At 49.9% G+C, this 20,451-nt stretch overlaps 1 protein-coding gene across 5 annotated transcripts in view; it reads right to left on the reverse strand.

The window, feature by feature from the left end:
- LRIG1 (leucine rich repeats and immunoglobulin like domains 1) overlaps positions 1 to 20,451 on the reverse strand; it is a 126,623-nt gene that overhangs the window by 13,610 nt on the left and 92,562 nt on the right. For all 5 annotated transcript variants that reach the window (XM_077993307.1, XM_077993306.1, XM_077993304.1 and 2 more), the window contains 5 exons: positions 19,836 to 19,979; positions 17,676 to 17,756; positions 11,440 to 11,511; positions 10,574 to 10,645; positions 6,536 to 6,699 (listed from right to left, as the gene is read on the reverse strand). In XM_077993307.1, coding sequence (XP_077849433.1) covers positions 6,536 to 6,699; positions 10,574 to 10,645; positions 11,440 to 11,511; positions 17,676 to 17,756; positions 19,836 to 19,979 — 533 coding nt within the window. The remainder of the gene's footprint in view (positions 1 to 6,535; positions 6,700 to 10,573; positions 10,646 to 11,439; positions 11,512 to 17,675; positions 17,757 to 19,835; positions 19,980 to 20,451) is intronic.

A 20,451-nucleotide genomic window follows, 5' to 3' on the forward strand; every position in this document is an offset into this window, starting at 1 on the left:
AAGAGACATTAATAAGTAACAAGACTCAATTAATAATTTTACAACTTCCCATAAAGAAAAGCCCATGCCAGGCACAGTGGCTCATGCCTGTAATCCCAGCAGTTTGGGAGGCTGAGGTGGGCAGATCACTTGAGGTCAGGAGTTCAAGACCAGCCTGGCTGACATGGTGAAACCCCATCTATACCAAATGAGAGGTGACAATGTGCTAGCAGCCCTCACTCTCAGCACCTCCTCGGCCTCGGCATCCACTATGGTGGCGCTTGAGGAGCCCTTCAGCCCGTCACAGCACCGTGGGAGCCCCTCTCTGGGCTGGCTGAGGCCAGAGCCTCCTTCCTCTGCTTGCGGGGAGGTGTGGAGGGAGAGGCGCGTGCAGGAACCAGGGCTGCGCTGGCAGGCCTATGGGAGTTCCGTTGGGCCCTGGCGCGGGCTTGGGGGGCCCCCGCACACACAGCGGCTGGCCGGCCCAGAGCAGTGAGGGGCTTAGCACCCGGGCCAGCAGCTACAGAGGTTGCACCGGGTCCCCCAGCAGTGCCAGCCCGCCGGGGCTGCACTCAAATTCTCGCCAGGCCTTAGCTGCTTCCCTGCGAGGCAGGGCTCAGGACCTGCAGCCCCACCATGTCTGAGCTCTCTCCCTGGGGTGTACTCCCACACAGCGTGAGCCTCCCCAACCGGCGCCGGCCCCTGCTCCCTGGCGCCCAGTCCCGTCTACAGCCCAAGAGCTGAGGAGTACAGGCACAGCGTGGGACTGGTGGGCAGCTCTGCCTGCAGCCCTAGCACAGGATCCACTGGGTGAAGCCAGCTGGGCTCCTGAACTGGATGGGGACTTGGAGAACTTTTATATCTAGCCAGAAGATTGTATGTGCACCAATCAGCACTCTGTACCTAGCTCAGGGTTTGTAAATACACCAATCAGTACTCTGTGTCTAGCTCAAGGTTTGTGAATACACCAATTGGTACTCTGTATCTAGCTAACTAGCACTCTGTGACTTTGTGTCTAGCTCAAGGACTGTAAATGCACCAATCAGCACTCTGTCAAAATGGACCAATCAGCTCTTTGTAAAATAGACCAATCAGCTATCTGTAAAATGGACCAATCAGCAGGATGTGGGTGGGGCCAGATAAGGGAATAAAAGCAGGTTGCCTGAGCCAGCCAGTGGCAACCCGCTGGGGTCCCCTTCCACCCTGTGGAAGATTTGTTCTTTCGCTCTTTGCAATAAATCTTGCTGCTGCTCACTCTTTGGGTCCACGCTGCATTTATGCGCTATAACACTCACCACAAAGGCCTGCAGCTTCACTCCTGAAGCCAGCGAGACCACGAACCCACCAGGAAGAACGAACAACTCCAGATGCGCTGCCTTTAAGAGCTGTAATACCGCGAAGGTCTGCAGCTTCACTCTTGACAGCAAGACCACGAACCCACCAGAAGGAAGAAGCTCCAAGACACATCTGAACGTCTGAAGGAACAAACTCTGGACACACCATCTTTAAGAACTGTAACACTCACCACAAGGGTCCACGGCTTCATTCTTGAAGTCATTGAGACCAAGAACCCACCAATTCCGGACACACAAAGATATAAAAATTAGCTGGATGTGGTGGTGCACACCTGTAATCCCAGCTACTCGGGAGGCCGAGGCAGGAGAATCGCTTGGACCCTTGAGGCAGAGGTTGCAGTGAGCCAAGATCGTGCCACTGCACTCCAGCCTGGGTGACAGAACAAGACTCAGTCTCGAAAATAAAAGCCCAGACCCAAATGGCTACATTAGTGAGTTCTACCAAACATTTAAGGAATTATTACCAGTCATTCACAAACTCTTCTAAGAAAATCATTTGAGGGAGTATTTCCCAATAAGACAAAACCATCACCACAGAAAAACTATAAAACAACATCCTTTATGAGTATAAACGCAAAAATCCTCAATAAAAATACTAGCAAACTGATTCCTACAACATATAAAGATGATATATCACAACCAAGTTGGATCGATCCCAGAAAGGCAGGGTTAGCTTAAGATCCAAAAATTAATGTAATACACCGTATCAGTAAAATAAAGGGAAAAACTCGTATCACCTCAACAGATGCAGAAAAAAAAATCTGACGGAATCCAACACCCTTTCATGACAAACACAGAAGCCCTCAACAGATTCGGGATAAAAAGGAACTTGCTTCAATTTTGTAAAGGTTGTCTCTGAAAAATCTACAGCTAGCATCATACTTAATGGCAAAAGAAATGGTCAAATACTTTCCCACCAAGATTAGGAAAAAAGACAAAGATGTCTGCCCTTACTACTTTTATTCAACATTGTATTAGAGCTTTTAGCCAGGGCAATTAGGCTAGAGAAAGAAATGAAAACCATACAGACTGGAAAGGAAGAAGTGAAACTACCTTTTTGCAAATGACATGATGATCACATATAAAGAAAATCCTAAGAAATTTACTGAAAAACTTAGAATAAATGACGTCAACATAGGTGCAGGATACAAGAGCAAGATACAAAATTCAATTGCATTTCTGTATACTTGCAATGCAAATTTCATTTTTGAAACTCCAAAAGTGAAATTAAGAATTTCATTAAAGCAAAAATAAAAACAGAAATACATTTAGCAATAGTTCAAGATGTGTACACTGAAAATGACAAAACATGATAGAAACAAATTTTTAGGAAGCTAAGAAAGAGTGAACAGACAGCCCATCTTCACGGATTGGGAAGACTTAATACTGTTAAGATGGCAATAGTTCTCAAATTAGTCTATAGATTCAATGTAACCCATATCCCACTTTCCTTTACTGCAGAAATTGACAAGCTGATGATAAAAATTATAGGCAAGGCTGGGCGCGGTGGCTCAAGACTGTAATCCCAGCACTTTGGGAGGCCGAGACGGGCGGATCACGAGGGCAGGAGATCGAGACCATCCTGGCTAACACAGTGAAACCCTGTCTCTACTAAAAAATACAAAAAACTAGCCGGGCGAGGTGGCGGGCGCCTGTAGTCCCAGCTACTCGGGAGGCTGAGGCAGGAGAATGGCGTAAACTCGGGAGGCGGAGCTTGCAGTGAGCTGAGATCCGGCCACTGCACTCCAGCCTGGGTGACAGAGCGAGACTCTGTCTCAAAAAAAAAAAAAAAAAATTATAGGCAAATGGCAAGGGATCCATAATAGTCAAAACAATTTTGAAAAAGAACAAAATCAGAGGGCTTTGTAACACAGAGGTTATAAAACTCTTAGAAGAAAATAAAGGAGGAAATCTTTGTGACCTTATCAGGCAAATAGTTTCTTAGATACGAAATCAAAAGCATACGTAATAAAAGAAAAAACAGAGATATTGAACTTCATCAAAATTAAAAACTTTTACACTTCAACTATCAAGAAAATGAAAAACAGCCCTCAAACTGGGAGAAAATATTGGCACAACATGTATCTTATGAAAGTCTAGTATCCAGAATACATAAAGAACTCTTACAATTAAACAATGAAAAGACAAATGAATACTGGCAAATGATTTAAATAGCTGTTTTTCCAAAGAAGATATACATATATATGTCCAATAAGCATGTGAAAACACGCCTAACATCATTAATCATTAGGGAAATGCAAATCAAAACCACCATGAGACTCTATTTCACACTAGTACATCCAAAATAAAAAAGACAGCTAATAACACATGCGAGCAAAAATGAGGAGAAATTGGAATTCTCATGCATTGGTGATGGGCATGTAAAATCATGAAGCCACTTTGGAAAACAGTTTGGCAGCCCCTCAAAAAAGGTGAGCCTAGAGTTAGCATATGACCCAGCAATTCCATTCCTAGGTTTGTACCCAGAAGAATCACACAAAACCTTGTATATGAATTTTCACAGCAGCATTATTCATAGTAGCCAAAAAGTGGGGACAATCTAATGTCCATCATCTGATAAATGGATAAATAAAATGTAAACCCATTTATTCAGACGTTAAAAACAGTAATGAAGTACTGACACATGCTTAAAAATTATGCTAAGTGAGAAAAGCCAGTTACAAGAGACCATATAGTGTATGGTTCCATTTATATTAAATGCCCAGAACACACAATGAGATTAGTGCTATCAAGGGCCTGGGGGCAGAGAATAGGGAGTGATTACTAATGGTATGGGGGATCCTTCTAGGGGTGACGAAAATGTTCTAAAATTAGATAATAGTGATGGTTACACAGTTGTGACTATTATAAAAACCATTTATACATTTACAAACCAAAATATACATTTTAAAGGGGTAAATTTTTATGATATATACATTATATTTCTTTCTAAAAGCTTTATTGAGAATAGTTCATCTACACTACAACTCACTCATCTAAAAGTATACAATTTAATGGTTTTTAGTATACTCACCAATATGGACATCATCACTAGTCAATTTTACAACATTTTCATCACCTCAAAAAGAAATGTTGTACATTTTAGCTATTAACCCTCTCTTTCCATCCCTCCCCATCCTTAAACTACTACTAACCTAATCTCTACCTCCAGAGATTTCCCCATTCTGGACATTTCTATGAATGTTATCATGTAATTTAGATTATTGGTCTTTTGTGGCTGACTTCTTCCACTCAGCATGACATTGTCAAAGTTCATTCATTTTGTAGGACTACTGACTCCTTTCACCGCCTAATGAATATTCCATTGTATGGCTACACCACCTTTTGTTTATCCAGTCATCCTCTGATACCTGGGTTGTGCCCACATTTTGGCTATTATGAATAATGCTGCTAGGAACATTCATGTAGAAGTTTCTGTGTGAACATATACTTTCATTTCTCTTAGGTATACACCCAAGAGTGGAACTGCCAGGTCATGTCATAACTGTATGTTGAACGGAGGAACTGCCAAGACTGTTTTCCAAGGTGGCTGCCCAGTTTACACTCCCACCAGCAATGTAGGAGGGTTCAGATTTCTCCCTCTCCTCAGCAACACTTGCTATTATCTCAGTTTCGGATTCTAGCTGTCCTGGTGGATGTGGACTGGTTATGTTTCCGTTTTTAAAAGAGGAGTGGGAAACTCCCATTGAGCCTGAAACCTTGATCTTCTGCCAAGTGTTTTCATGATTCCCATTAACACCTGATGTTTTTAGATCGGGGAAGCTTGAACTAAAATGTGGGGGTGGGGATGACAGATGTGAAATAAACAACTCTTTCAATCCAGAATATGCGAGGGCCACAGGCTGGGGGCTAGGTGAGCTTACCAAAGTCCTACCTGGCTCACCCAGAGGGAAAGCCTGCCCTATGGCAGGAAAGCAGAGGGAGCAACAGAAAGCCTCATTTGAGGGAGGTCTATAAACAATTTAAGGGTCAAGGACTTGATGACAATGGGCCAATGAACAATGGATTATACAGCCATTTTGTGCCTGGAGAATGGAGCTGTGCGAGCATTCGATTCCACACAGAAGACTCCGTAAGACAGATGAAAAGCTCAGTTTGGAGAGCGGCTGCCATGTTCACAGTGTGTTTAAGACGTGTCCCTGGTCTGGATCCAGAGGAAGTTCAGCAGGCCTGTTCTCAGAAGTGGTGATGGTGAAGGCAGGGGTGGATGCATGGAAGGAGGGTGCACGCATCTTGCCTCCAGCAGGCACACTGGCTATTGCTATGGCCAGAAAGTAGGAGAGAGAAGTGGCCCACAAGGGTTCCCATATGGATGGGTGAGTGCCTGGTTAGGATCCTCACAGCAGGGATCTCAAGGCTCAAGGGAGACCGGTGAGCACAAAAGGCAGGAGGGACTTTCACCTGCCCAGCAGTTCCAGTCAGGCCTGGGAATCCCACTCTTGCTCCCGCTTAGAGCAAAAAAAAAAAAAAAAAAAAAAAAGGAAAAACTCAAAATTCATCTCATTCTTTGATCATGTCTTCCTGACTGTGAGGCTGTGTCATTCCTGTCTGAGCTAGCCTGCGTGTGTGTTTTCAGCTGTTCAGCATTTTCCATGCTCTCTGCAACCAGACTTGGATCCCGACTCCCAGTCAAAAAGATGGCAAGAGCTATGTTCCGGCAATCAGAAGGCAAAAGGAATGTAAAGCTGCAAGTGCAGATTTCAGTGGTTTGGAGAAACAGCAAGAGTACAAGTCAACATCAAGGAATTATTTTTACTACAGCAACTGTTCTCCTGAGACTTGTTCTTCCTGTATTTAACCTTTCATTCTTGGGGTTGGAAAGAAACACACATTAAAACCCCAGCCTCGTACACTGAGTAAATTCACAGCTAAACCCGGGCACCAGAGCCCTTCTGAAACAACAGAACTATCCTTCCTGTAACTGATTATTCTGATTTGTAACTGAACCAACTAACACTCCCTTCTGATTAAATGCATGTCCTCCAAGAACCACATAATGAGGCAACTCTACGGTAAATACCGTGTGTGGTTTCAGCGAGAAATAAATTGCATCCAGCAGCTGATCTGTAACCACGGGCTGGGGTTTACTCTGATCACAGGAATGACTCCCATACTGAAGAGTACCTCCTGGCTTCCTTGCCCTTCATGAAGGAGAAAAAGAGTTACAAAGACAGTCTTACCACACACGAAACTCTCTGGTGGCACAGAGAAAATGCTCTGACCCTTCAGTGATTCTGGGTGGGCACAGGTGGCTGTCACAAAGGCCTGCAGCATCCTGCCCATCAGCCACGGGGGCAGCCACTTCAGCTGGCAGTCGCACAGGAAGCTGTCGCTGCTGATATGGCTGAAAGAAACACAACAGTGGATGCCTCAGGTGCAGCCGCAGAGGAGGGATACTCCCTTCGCACACAGAATGATCAGTCGCCTCCAGTCAGCTTCTCAACTGAACACCAGTACGCTAGAAGGGGAAATGGTTTTTCTCACAGTTCCTCTCCAATTTCCCAGGGCCGTGCATATAACCCACCTGGAGATTTTGAAAAACTGCAGTTGCTGACTGGGTCGATCAGGAATGGAACCCATGACTGCACATTGAACAAGCTCGCACATGAGGCTGGGGCTGCTGACCCAAGGACCACAACTGGAGTAGCAGCAGCGTGGAGCTCACCCATGTTCTGGGACAGACACTGTTCTGTGTGACCCTGGGCTGCCTTCTGACCTCTCCCGACCTCTGATACATCCAACAGTGCCACCATCCCCCCTCTGGTTTTTCCCACTTTCCTGATACACTACTTGGAGCTTCCAAACTCAACCTAAGACTGATCCAAATTCTGCAACAAGTTTCGAGGAGGGCTCTTTTGCCTCATGGCTGTTCCCTTTTCATTGGCAAAGCTGCATGTTTTCTTACTTCCAAATGTAATAAGCCCCGTCCCTGTGCCACCCTCTTGTTTGTGCCTTGATCTTTGCACCAGTATTCTTCAGGGGGCCAGCAGAATTCGGCTCTGCTCCCTAAATAGTGCTTGTTAGTTAATTGCCACTGCCCAGGGAGCATGAGAATGCACAGCTTTAGTTTTGTAGGGCTCCAACCAAAACAGAGAATATTTTCTTTTTCATTTCTCAGCAACTAAGGATAAGCTTTTGAAACAGAAATCGGAATCGCCATCTCAGTGGACATTCCTTCCTGAGGAGTCACTTGAAGATAAGTCAACCAAGAGTCTAGCGGCCTTGTTCCTGGAAGACCTCAGAGCTGTGAGCTAAAGAACGATGGCTAGTCCACGATAAGGGAAGACTGGGAAAGAGAACACACAGGCTTCCCTGCAATACGCTGTCTCTGGTACCTGGTGACAAACAGGGGACACAGGTATGCTCCGAATTCCAAAAACATCATGCAGGCCAAGAGCATGGCCTTGGCCACCTTCTCCACCCACCACTGTCCTCAGACATCAGCAAAGCAACCAAATGGACTGGCCTTCCATTTTCTTCTATTTCTCTCCAGATTTCTAATGAGCGGAGAAACTGTCACAGCAAGGAAGAATGAAATGTAAGCAGATGACCCAAGTCTAAATGAAGTAAAATCCACTCTTCCTCATGTTCCCCATCACCCCTAGATGAGTTGGGCATCTTATTAAAATAATTATAATTTTGGAAAGTGCTTTTCCAAAAACGGAAATAACTTATCTCAAGGCCATCATAACTGGGATGCTGACCCATATCAGATCTTAAAATCAGAATGAGAGTTTGCATTTCTATTTCATAGGCAGGTAGCGTCCTGCTGAGAGTTATCTGGAGGGCTGTTCTACTGTGGAGTCACTGCAAGTGGCACAAGGGCTGTCACGGCCATCCCTGATGAAATGGCCAGTTCCCATGCAGCGTTTGGGGAGGGCAGCTCCCAGGAGTGCGCCCTGCATGGGGGTCGGGCTGGCTGCGCCAGGCATGGGGGAACTCAGCCTGGATGGAGAACTCGCCGCTGTCAGAAGCACTTCCAGCTCCCTCGCAAGAGGGCACTTCCACGCAGTCAGGCAGAACAGCCTGGGCACTGTTCATGAAAGCCTAGGAGAGGCTGGGCCATCCCTGCACGACGTTAGGCATTTGTGCAGGACACAAGGGCCTATTCCATTTGAACCACAGGAACAAACTGGGGAAGACAAATTTGACATTTATCTTTGATCAGACACATGTGGAAAGGGCTAAGCCTCATCTTACACACGCTCTGGACGTGTGGGGCTAATACCTTTGAGGATTTCCTACTTCTTCCACCATGAAACCCACCTCAGACAGGAGGCCAGACTCCACGAAGACAGTGGGTACCCAGGGTGGAGACAGCATGTTCCTAAAAAGCAAGTTACGACCGAGAGGACATATGGGGAGGGCCTCGGGCCAGGCAGCAGTGAGGATTCCAACCCCTAGGCTCTGCAGGCTCCTGCCGCCCTTCCTCCACCCATGGAGAGCACAGCGCCATCGGCTCTACTGCCGTCTGCGGCCATCCCAGGGCTTCGCTGGCTCACATGATGCATTTTCATGATTCCAACTCAAAGTGTGTTTCTAATCATCACTTGTGGAAATTTACCCAGAGGATGACTAAGTGCACAGTACAACCTGACTTGATCTGATGGAGAAGAAAACGACCAAGTGGAATTAACCGTTTCTCTCACCCGAGGACTGAGCACAGGGCCAGCCCCAGCTAGGTACGTGCAGCAATGATGGGAAAGCCAGGCAGGAGATCGAGGCTGAGCCTCCAGAACTAGAGAAGCACACTGGGGATCCGAGCTTCTGGAAGGGTCCAGTTCCTTCCAACTTCCCAAGGAAAATCTTATCCCCTTCCTCCTTCCTTCTCTCAAAATACCCTCTTCCCATTTAAATTTAATCAGGTCTTTTTCACTCCTAACATCATATCTAAAAGTTTCAGAGACAGAAAAGGTGAAAGAATTCCACAGTGAATGCTCCTGTGCCCCACCTCTTGTCTTCTACAACTAATGTTTCATTCCACTTGCTTTACTGTCAGTCCACCTCTGAATCCAGCCTTCCATGGTGGTCTGGAATCATCTCCTCCCCTGCTCTGGAAGGAGAGCCATGGAATCCCTTCTGTATGTTCTGTCTCATCCCACAGATAGAGGCGGAGCTGCTGAGGCTGGAAGAGGGAAGGCCCTGGGCACGGAACAGCTGTCTGCAGAGCCCTGAGCTCCATGTACCCATCACAGATGCCCGCTCCAAGATCCAGCCCTTGCAAGGACGGTATCTACTCAGCAGGCCTGAGGCTCACAGCACGCTGAACGTCACAGGGCAAGTGCCCAGGCCACCTTCCTTCCTCACTCAGAGCGGTGTCACCCGGCCTGCTTCAGTTCTCAGCTACGGGGAATGCACGACATTTCCCATTCCCAGCCTCCCTGCCCCAACTGAGGGTCCATCAGGAGTGGCCTCGGGGAATGGGGATGAGGCCAGGGCAAAAAGATGACTGTCCTTTGGCATGTGCCATTCTGTCAGCACTTCTAGGAACCAAAAGCTACCCCTTGAGGGAATTGATATCATGGCTAGAACTTACTGGCTGCAGAATCAGATTCATGTCTAGAAAAAAAAAAAAGAAAAGAAACTTGGGTGTTATACCTGAGGACCTAGACTAGCTCCCCTGCCAGAGAGTAGGATACAGGGAAGATTTTCCAACCTTGTCACCCAAGAGCCCATGGTCCAAGTCCACGGTGGAAGCACCACCACCTGTGAACTGTGCCTAGAAAGCTTGGAAATGGTACGGGCAGACACCACCGCACCCCTCAGCATCCCATCCCCTCCAGAGCTCTGCCTTGCTCACAGCCCACCAGGCTCTGAAGGAGCCCCTCTCAACACAGGCCTTCATTGTAAACAAGCCCAAAATATGGAAACTCATCCCTGACATAATTAAAGGGGTGATTACCCACTTTATAAAGGACAGTATATTTCACATTGTCTAGAACAGTGGTTAGCAAGCTTCGGCCTGCGGCCCCACTGCCTGCTTCTGTCAATGTGACTTTATGGGCACACAGCCACACCCACCTGCTTATGTATTGTTTATGGCTGCTTTCTGCTGCAATGACACAATCGAGTAGTCATGACAGAGACCCTGTGGCCCACAAAATCCAAAATATGTACCATGTGGCCTTTTAACAAGTGAGCATAATGCAACTGCAGAAGTTTCTTACTCTGAAAGTCTCCGTTCCCATCAGTCAGACCCAGGGAATCCAGATACTTACAGTTCTTTAAGATTCTTCATCTTCACAAAGGCATCAAACTGGACAGATCTGATCGCATTCCCTCCAAGGTTCCTGAAACAGAACATACATACTTATACAAAGAAACCCTAGGTAAACCTGAGGGGTTTTCAGGACAGTCCTGGTTTCACAGATGACCCACAGGGACTAGCCAGACCTGTGTCCTAACTACTACAGGAGGCTGTTGTTTCCCGAATCGCAACACAAGCCCACAGAATGACTCAGGAGCCGAGCCAGCCTTAGGGCACCATCCAAGCTGGGCGGAGGCCTGCTCAGCAAGGCAAAACCTTCCCCAACAGAGGTAAGAGTCAACCTTGATTCAAAGAGGAAATAAACTAGGAATCACATACATGAGGCATCCGCCCCAGATGGCAATAGCATGACTGTCTCAGGGGTGGCTCTGTCCCCCTCCTCCCAGGGTCTCAGAAGCAACCACACCAAACTGGTTCAGCCCAGCACCTACTCTGCATTGTTAAGCTGCTTTAATGGAGGCAACAGGCTTGGCCAGCAGGAAGCACCTTGATGGAAGAGGCAGTGCTTCTTCCAGGGGTCCGTGAACAAGCTGGTGCAGGGGTGAGGCTGCGCAGCAGGAGGGGGGAGGGTATTTATCCAAACACCAACTGAATTAACGGGGAGCACACCCACTGGCCATATGTTCTGTAACTGTTCCTGGCATAGGCAACATAAAGGCCAAAGTTGAAGCTGACTTATAATGAGAAGGAAGCAGCTGGTGTTTCCAAATAGCCCGTTTCTCAGTTTACAAAGATGCGATTAAATTGCTAGCAGAACTCCCCGGCAGCCACATTTGGCAGGCCTGTGCCTCAGGGCAGGGCTGGCGAGATACTCACAGGTGCTCCAGGCCTTCCAGCCCGGAGAATGCTCTCTTAGCCACAGACTTGATCTTGTTTCCAAACAGAGTCCTGTAGTTTCCAAACATCCAGAAATTAAGGCCAGGGAAGGAGAGAGAAACAAGGAAGGGTTGAGAGAAAGAGAAAGAAAACACATAATTAAGGTAGTGCTACCTGATAAGTCTGTCCAGTGAGGGGCAGGTGGAAAGCTAACCTGCACTGAGATTACGGGTTTGAAGCACACAGGCCTTACCCTTTCTGAAATGAAATACTTTTATCTTTACTAGAATTTAATAGTGATGACAGGCTGGAATTGCATGCGCCGTCTGGCCTAAAAAAGGCCCCTTGCAGTGTCAGGTGGAAATCACCTTGTCTGGCCCGGTCTCTCTCCAAGGACCACCCACACTTGGATGGTGAAGTTTAGTGATGGCCTTGCAGGAGAGATGAGACTGGTTATGGTTTCAGTGAGAGGAAGCCGAGTCAAAAAAGGAAAGAAAAATCTTCGGAATTAAAACTGCTGCCCATGACTGGGCGTGGCGGCTCAGGCCTGTAATCCCAGCACTTTGGGAGGCTGAGGCAGGAGGCCTCAACTTGAGGAGGCTCAAGTGATCCCAGGAGTTTGAGACCTGGACAACATAAGGTGAACTTGTCTCTACAAAAAATAAAATATTATCCGGGCGTGGAGGCACACACCAGTAGTCCCAGCTACTTAGAAGGCTGAGGTGGGAGGATTGCTTGAGCCCAGGAGGTAGAGGCTGCAGTGAGCCGTGATCGCACCACTGCACTCCAGCCTGGGCAACATAATGGGAAGTTGCCACAAACAAAAACCCCCAAACTGCCACCCACTTCTGAAAAGTGCATTCTGGGAACAAAGTTTCCCAAAAGAGGCAAGAAGAGGACAGGAAAACAGGCATCCATCAAGCTGGCTCCATAGCTCTCTGCACCTGAGATGTCCTGGCAGTCAGCACACAGCCATGGGGAGCTGTGTCCTTGCCTATGAGAGGGACCCCTCAGGGCCTGCAGGTGATGCCCCAGTGCTTTGGCTCCTCAGCCATACCCCAGACTTTATATGACGTCAGTGAGCCAGCCTCCAAGGTTATCACTAGGGCCTGTCCCCTGCCTGGACTGCCTGCCCATGAGAAGGGGTTCCTGCCTGCAGGCAGCTCCAATCCAAGCCTTAGCAGTAACTGCTAAGAGCTTTCCCAGAAACCAAAGTCTGTGCCCTGCAGAACACATGAAGAAATGAGTGCCTCCTCCACCGCACTGTGTGATCTAAAGGCAAGCTTGTTTCCCTGCAGGGGAGCCCCTAGGGTGGACACTGGGAATGAAGAGAATTCAGTTTTCCCCTCCCTGTTACCATGTTCTCTGATGAGAACCCACCAAAGGCATTCCCTCCAATCCAGACGGCACAGGAGACTACCAGGGAACAACCGAAGGCAGTGCTGACCATGAGCTTCGTGGACTTGTCAATCTTAAGGTACACCAGGATCTAACGGGCTTGCTAAGAACACCGATTGCTGGGAGCCAACTCCTGGGGATTCTCAGCGTCAACAGGTCTGTCCAAGGCAATGGGGTTCAGGTGGGCAGGAGAGGAAGCCCCTGGAGAAAGCCCATCTGGCCCAGCCCCCTACTGGGAAAGGGACTCTTGGTCCAGGATCTCACCTGGCACTGGGGAAGAGACTGGACTAGAGGCCCCCTCCACCTTCAACCTGCATTAAGACTGGGACCCATAAGGGAAAACAAGAAGTCCCAGCCCCTTCCCGAAAGGAGGAAAAATGTAAGCCCTGAAGCCAACCAAAGATGGCAAGGCAGCCTGGGACCTGCCCAGCACACGGGCCGCTGCTTCTTCCTAACTGCAACAGGCCTCCTGGGAACCGCCTGGGCAGGTACCAAGAGGCTGCCTCCTGGCAACACAGGCTCACAGTAGAGCCAGAGGGAGGCACCACCAGCCTGCGTGGCCAGCTTCCAGGGCAACCACTCCACAGGGGCTGCCTGACCCTCCGTTTCATCAGAAACAGACTCCCTCCCTGGGGGCCACCATTCAGGCCGACCCCGGCGCTAACTGTGAGCTCAGCCCTCAGACAAAGCCAGCTCTGTTTCCTGCCTCCGGAGGGTGAAGGGGCAAACGGGCCAGAGACCCTCTGCCTTTTCTTTCTCTCAGGCCGTCTGCATGGATGGGAAAACAATCGCATTCTGAAAGCGTTTCCACAACCCTTCAGTCTGAAACTTTTATTTTAAAACAAATAAACCAAACACACAGAAAAGCCGGTGGCCATGCTAACTTAGGCTCTTTAACCACAAAACTCGCCAGCAAGTAACAGCTCATGGGGCACTGCACCCCGAGCGCTTCAGAGAGCGCTGCCAACTTCTACACTTACTCAGATCCCCCGGCCCAGGCACTGCATGCCCGAGGTCCCAGTAAAAACGCATTGAACTGTTTAGTGAAATCTCCTGTAAACGAGATCCAGGAAAAAGCTGCGCTTTATTTCATCCATTAAATATTAGTCATATTGACCTGTTTTACAATGAGGGCAGGCTGTTATTTTTAATGGTGACAATAGCAATAAAACAAATTCTCAAATTCTCAATTATGCAGGGGTTAATCATCTTGTTGGTGGATTAGGCAGGGTCCTTACCTTCCCCCAGCAGACATATGGGGCTGGGATGGGGAGCTGCAGCCAGCAGACTGGGATGGCTCTAATAAAAGGCTGCTGTGAGGAGAAAGGAGAGGCGGGAATATGGGCTGGGAGGACACTATTTCTGTACCACAGCCAGGCTCCCAGAGAAGGCACAGCTGGCCTGACCTCCCCAGCACCAACCTGGAACAGAAAGCAACCTGCGGGAGTCACCTGTCAAGCCTCCCATCTATCTCCTGGCCAACCCAGCTAACAGCTCTAAAGGCCTGGTTAGCACTTGCCAAATCAAGTGGCAGGTACAGGGGGCAGTACTCAGGTGGTCCTTGTACTCATGTCCTTGAGAGTAGCCGTGACATGTGCACTAGCCCCCACTCCCCACCCACACACACAGTGAGTTCCACTGCAGGCCCGGCCCCCCCACAGGCAGGGATGGAGGCTGCGCTCCCATCAGCTCTGCAAGTGCCCCCAAACATACCCCTTGCCATGTGCCCTGTGTGGGACTCTGCCCCTCCCTCTGAAGAATGCCATGGAGCCAGCTGGAACCACGGGGCAGGAAGTCGCATACCCAGATCACTAACTGCTCCTCTCTGCCTGAAATTTGGGATCCAGAAATTCTCTCTTCCCTCCTGCGTACTGACTCTGTGCCACTGTGTAGGCCCCAGCCTGGGAACCGCACAACCATTTGGAAACAAACAGGCCCTGGGGTGGGTCTACAAAAGAATCCCAGACAAGCTAGGAAGAAAGGCATGTGCTGGGGTCTAGGAACATTCTTGCCCTGCTGGGAAGCTCCAGTGTGAGGAACTCTCCAACACAGTTGTGTGCATAAGCTGGAAAAATTAAGGGCAGGTCAGCATCCACCCCAAATTCACAGAGAGGCCATTTATGGCTCTGCTGCTCACATCTCCCTTTCTTGGAAAACATTTTAATTTAGGTCTGACCTCTTGCGTGGTGGGAAGGACCCAAGGTCCCTGAGTAATTCAGCGAAGGCAGGGGTCTCTACCTTCCCATCCTAGGGCAGATCCTGAACGCGAGCTCCCTGAGCTCTCCAAAGACAAACCCACACCAAATGAAGGGACTCAGGGCACCGGCTGCGCTCCCCGCAGCACGGATCAGCTGCTCTAGAGGGGCAGGTCCTCTCTGTGTTAACATGCACCCCACTTCTCAGTGGATCCCAACAGGCCAGCACTGGGCCACTCCCACGGAGCAACACAGTGCTGTCTGTGGTCACTTCTCTCAGCCAGGGCCACAGCACAGAGCTTTCTTGGAATGTTCTGAGTAGACAGGTGGGGAGGGGACCAAAGAGGCACTGGGTTCTTCCTCTGTCCCTCCCTTCATTCGTTCAACAAACATCGACTCAACATCTGCAATATGCCAAACACAGCAGTTTTTAAGTAGCCCTGTGTACCAGGATCACATGAGAAGCATTTACTTCTCTGCTTCCCTTTCAATGTGGAAATTTGCACACACTATGCTAGGTAGACGTAGTAGTATCCTGAACCCCAAGTGCCCGTCACACAGCTACAACCATCCTCCGGTCGTGCCAATCTCGCCTCATCTCTACCTCTAGCCACTGCCCATTCTCGAACCCAGCAGGAGTTTATGGAATCCACATCATAGGCATCATACCATTTTCTTTATCCAAGAAGAAAATGATTCGTTTCCTTTGCCACATAACCATGATAGCATCACACTTACATAAGTGATTGCATATACTTAATCATATTAAGGAATTCTTGTTTGTTTATTGTCCCAGCTTCCCCAACTGGATGCATGTCTTTCTCTCTCACCCGTTTTCAAACATACACAGAGTCTCCAGCCCCAAGAAGCTGACTCAGTGGCTGCGTGGGGTGAGGCTTAGATTTTAACAAGTTCCCAGGAGTCTCAGGACCAGCTCAGTGTGGAGCCCACCACAAACAACAAGCGAGGAAAGCAGGAGCTTGGGCTGACCTCTTGGGGCTCAGGTGGAAGTGCTGAGCCTGGTCCAGCAGGGGGACAAAGGAGAAAGCACCAGGGCACAGAGGGTGCGCACTCAGGAAGGCAGCGACAGACTCATGCAGCACCGGAAGCCCAGGTGACCCGAGGCCAGGCACACCTCACGGGCCTTCTGTAGAGAGACAGTCTCCTAGAAGCCATGACACCCAGGAAACAGCTCCAGGATCCTAAAGATGGACATGCCCCATGAGGGCTGGCAATGCCGCCCACTCTCCCCACCCTCACCCTTCAATCAGTTATGGCCGAGGCCAGGAAGGCTTATGCTGAATGGCGGCCCCGGTGCTGAACACCTCAGCAGCCACGTCCCAGACCTGGAGCTCCTCTTGCTAAGAAGGCCTCTGCCTCAGCCTACTTGGTACTTCTGGCTCTTCCCAGGTTTGCCCTATATGGGATAAAAAGGGGCCACGTATGGGTTCAAGGTTGGGGAAAATCAGCATTGTTTTAGGGACGATAAGGACAAGAAACATTGACAAGCATCTCCGACGTGCTGCTGGAGTACGGGACGCTCAAGAAGAAATACCTTCCTCAGACAGCCAACAGAGCTTATTCCTAATCAGGACCCTGTATATAAAAGGTGTGAAATGCCATGCTTTTCCAAACCAATCAGAAGCATCTACTATATGAAAAGACTCTCCCTACCACAGGCTCTCCTCTATCCTCGAGCTCCACTAGGGCTTTCCAAATATTTACTTGACACTCGCACTCTGCCGAGCTCCCGGTCACTGGGGACGGGGTGGGAGAATCGAGTGGCGGCCGTCCGCTCCGTCTTGCCCTCCTCCAGTCTTCCCTCCAAGCTGCTAGTCAACAGTAATAATTACCCCCGTCCTCCTCCTGCGTGGTCCTTGGGTGGCATCTACAGAAACTGCTGGTGACATGCAGAGAAAACAGGGTGGGCCAAGGGGGAGGGAACGTGGGCTTTGGAGCCAAACGAGCAAATCCTGAGCCTGCCACTTGCCCACTGTGTAGTTTTGGGCAAAATCCCATCACTTCTCTTTCCTCAACTAATAAAGAGGTTGCCTAACACAGCCTGCCCTCATGAGATCATTAGGTACCACACACACAGGTGCTTGGCAGATTAACTGGCAAAATCTAGGAGCTAGGAAAAAAGGAAAAAGACCCCAAACCACACATTAAAACAGCTGCTACCATGACCCTTGGAAATGATGTTTCCATTTGAGATGACGGCTAACGATGACAGTACTGTCAGGAGCCTCACCGCCCTCACAGCTGACTGAGCTTTACACAGTCAGCTGTGAGAAACGAGTAACAGGGCAAGACTCCTTTGTAAAAAGGACAACAGCAAATTCAGCAGTTTTCACGTGAGTTGTCAGGGAAGCCCGAGAGAAGCTCCACCAGGCCGCCAAATGCCGGGTTGCCAGCCCCCAAGAACCCAACACCCAAACCAGCAAGGAGACCCCTGCCCAACGAGGAGTGGGGTGACCCCCGCTCTCTTCTTCAAACTCTTCTCCCCAAACAAAAGTCTGCGTGGAGCCAGCTCTCTTCTGCCTGGGCCCAGAGCAGAGAGGCGCAGGGGCACCCCAGAAACGTCTCCCACAGAAGTGTCTTCCCGCGCATTTGCTGGCGGAGCTCCGTGCCGCGGATACTCACAGCTTGCTGAGGCTGTCGAGCCCTGAGAAGGCACCGCTCGTGTCCTCTATTGTGCCCGCAATCTCGTTATGGTCCAGATCCCTGGGGAGAGGACAGAAAGCAGCTCACCGAGCAGTCTGGGCATGAAGGGAAAGCCAACTCCCACCCAGCCTGCTGCTCAGAAGCTGAAGTCCCCTGGGTGCACCCTGGAGGCACAGCCGGGACGTAGGGTGAAGAGACACATGGCCCTGGGAGGGACGCCCTGTTTCTCAGCCTTCCAACCAAGACGACACACGCCTCAGACAAGAAGCTTCCCTGGGCTCCACCTGCCTCCCTGTCTGCGGAGGCCGCGCTCCGGGGGAGGGAGGTGGTGCAGACAGCCCAGTTTGTATTCAGCCCCCGGAGAGCGGACATCTGGCCCTGGCACGAGGATCAGCCCAAAAGGTTCCTTAAGGCTCCTGTCTGCTCTCATACCAACCAGCGTCCCTTTTCTGGACATGACCGAGAAACTGCAGAAAGCACGTGGAAGAAACAGACCTGGCACAGGGCCCACCCGTGGGCCCCTCTGTGCCAGCCAGTGGGTCTGGAGCCCAGAGCCCATCTCCTCCCAAGGCCTGCAGGGCGCTGACTTTGAGCCAGGGAGGACATCTGGGTGCTGAGTCAGACTTGTGACCCACTCGCCAGGATTGGAGAGATGAGGCCAACTCCTCAGCCCAGGCCCCTCCAGCAATACAAATCCCATGGCCGATGACTCAGTGGCCTCCCGGCTTCCAGAAGCAGGTCACAGTGCCCAGGCGAGACATCACACCTGGCGACCAGGCTCCCATCCTGCACACATTCTGCCCTCTCCAACTTTCCACAAGGTTCTTGGTTCTTAAACTTTCCCCTCCTGAGTCCTTGCAGACACAGGCCAGGGACAGAAAAGGAGCGCTTGTCTCCTGTGAGAAGCTGCAGCAGGAATCAATGCTGCCAGCAGGGAGGGCAGCTCTGAATGAAGAGTGAAATGCTGGCGGCCACCTTTCTTTTACAGCAGGAAGCTCAAAGAGTGAAGATTCTGCTGCTGGACGGGACTTCTCCTCTCAGTGGGTTCCTTCCTATCATCTGCATACTGAAAAAACCAGGGACCGGGGGCTGTGGCTTTGTATGCCTGTCTCCCGGCTCCTAGCCCTGGCTGCCAAAGTTTTTCTCTCCTTTCTGGCCAGCTCAGTCTGAATGTTCCCAGCCTTGTTATTTGGACCTTGTATGGGCTCCCAGGCTGACCTGGCCTGAATAGCTTGGCTCCGGCCCCTTTCACACTCCCTGGCAATGGCTCCACGTTAAAGCTGGCTTTGCCAGGTGCAAGTGCAAAGGCCTCCCTCCCTGTCACACTGGAACAGACCCCTCTCTGTGCAGTGAATTACACCTGAGAAGGAGACCCTAGAACCCGCCACCACTATCCTCTGAAAACCGTATGCCCCTCTCTGGGGGTTTCATGCTGATAGCCGCTTGGAAGTTCTATGAAGCCAACCACGGAAAAGTTTTATACACAAGCCTCAGAAAAGCATCCTGCAGTCACTTTTGCCAATCCCATCTAATTAGGGACTTCAAGGGAAGCGGCATTAGCACCTCCACTTTGTTAACCGACCCCTGATGAGGTACAAGGAGAGACACAGGATTCCTTAAGTGCTGCTTTTGCAAAGGAGGCATCTTGGTACAGGTTATGCTGAAGAAATTCAAATGCTAGGGCGAGAGATGCACAGAAATATTCCCATGGTTTAGAGAAAAAATACTCAGGACTTAAAAACGGAAGTTGCAACTGAAGACTCAAGATGGAAAAGACTGACCCACGGCTGCTGAACTGGAGGCCGCACCAGGCACTCAGCGTGGGGAAGCTTTTTCCAACACTAGGAGCCAGCATCCTGTCCAGCACAACGTGGGCATCACTGCTTGAGAACAACTACTTTTTAGGAGTTGCCATCCCTCTCTAGGCACCATCCGAGGGGAATGAGAGGTTTTTCTGCTTAACCAGTTCTTTCTCCGTTGATTACATAAAAGTTTGAGACTCTGCACACAGAGCAAGCCAGCGTTGGATCCAATTCTGACTCGAAGCCAACGCAAATGGAGTTCAACAAGCAGATGGTTTGCTCTATTCTGCTCTCCCCACTGGGGACCCTTTTATCCTGTCAGGAGTGGGAGACGTACAAGACTCGCAGGCTCCTGAGTCCCTTGAAGGCGCCCTCCGCAATGTGGCTGATGGAATTGTGGCTGAGACGCAGGACGCTCAGGCTGCTCAGCTCGGCCAGGCTCTCCTCGTCCAGCCGTGTCAGGTTGTTGAAGGACAGGACCCTGAGGAAAGGGAGGGCAGTAATGTCACCATCTAGCGTGGTTGCCCCCCAACCCCACCCCACCGGAAATCGGGCCACGGTCGGCTAGGTTTCAGTGGGAAATGACACGGATGCACACACATAAGCGCATAGCGCCCCCCCCCCAGAATTCTGGGGGTAAAAGTGGCCATGCAGCTAGAAACTCATCAGTGCCCAACACACTAGTCTGACTCCTAGAACAGTTGCGTAGGTCACAGGGGCCAGGGTAGCTGTTAAACTGTGAAGACTACGCACAAGGTCATGACACACAAGAACTCTCAAGCTCCAGTGCCTTCATGCTGTTGTCCAAGGCAGCTCCTGATTCAGGCTACGAAAGACCTCTCATAGCAGAAGCCTGGGATTCTGGAGATGACCGACAGCAAGCCAGGGAGCCAGGGAGCCCCGGTCACACTCCCTGCATCGGCCAGCAGAGGGCACCACTAGCCCCTGCGTGG

Source organism: Macaca mulatta, chromosome 2 (genome assembly GCF_049350105.2).
Source record: "Macaca mulatta isolate MMU2019108-1 chromosome 2, T2T-MMU8v2.0, whole genome shotgun sequence".
NCBI lineage: Eukaryota > Metazoa > Chordata > Mammalia > Primates > Cercopithecidae > Macaca > Macaca mulatta.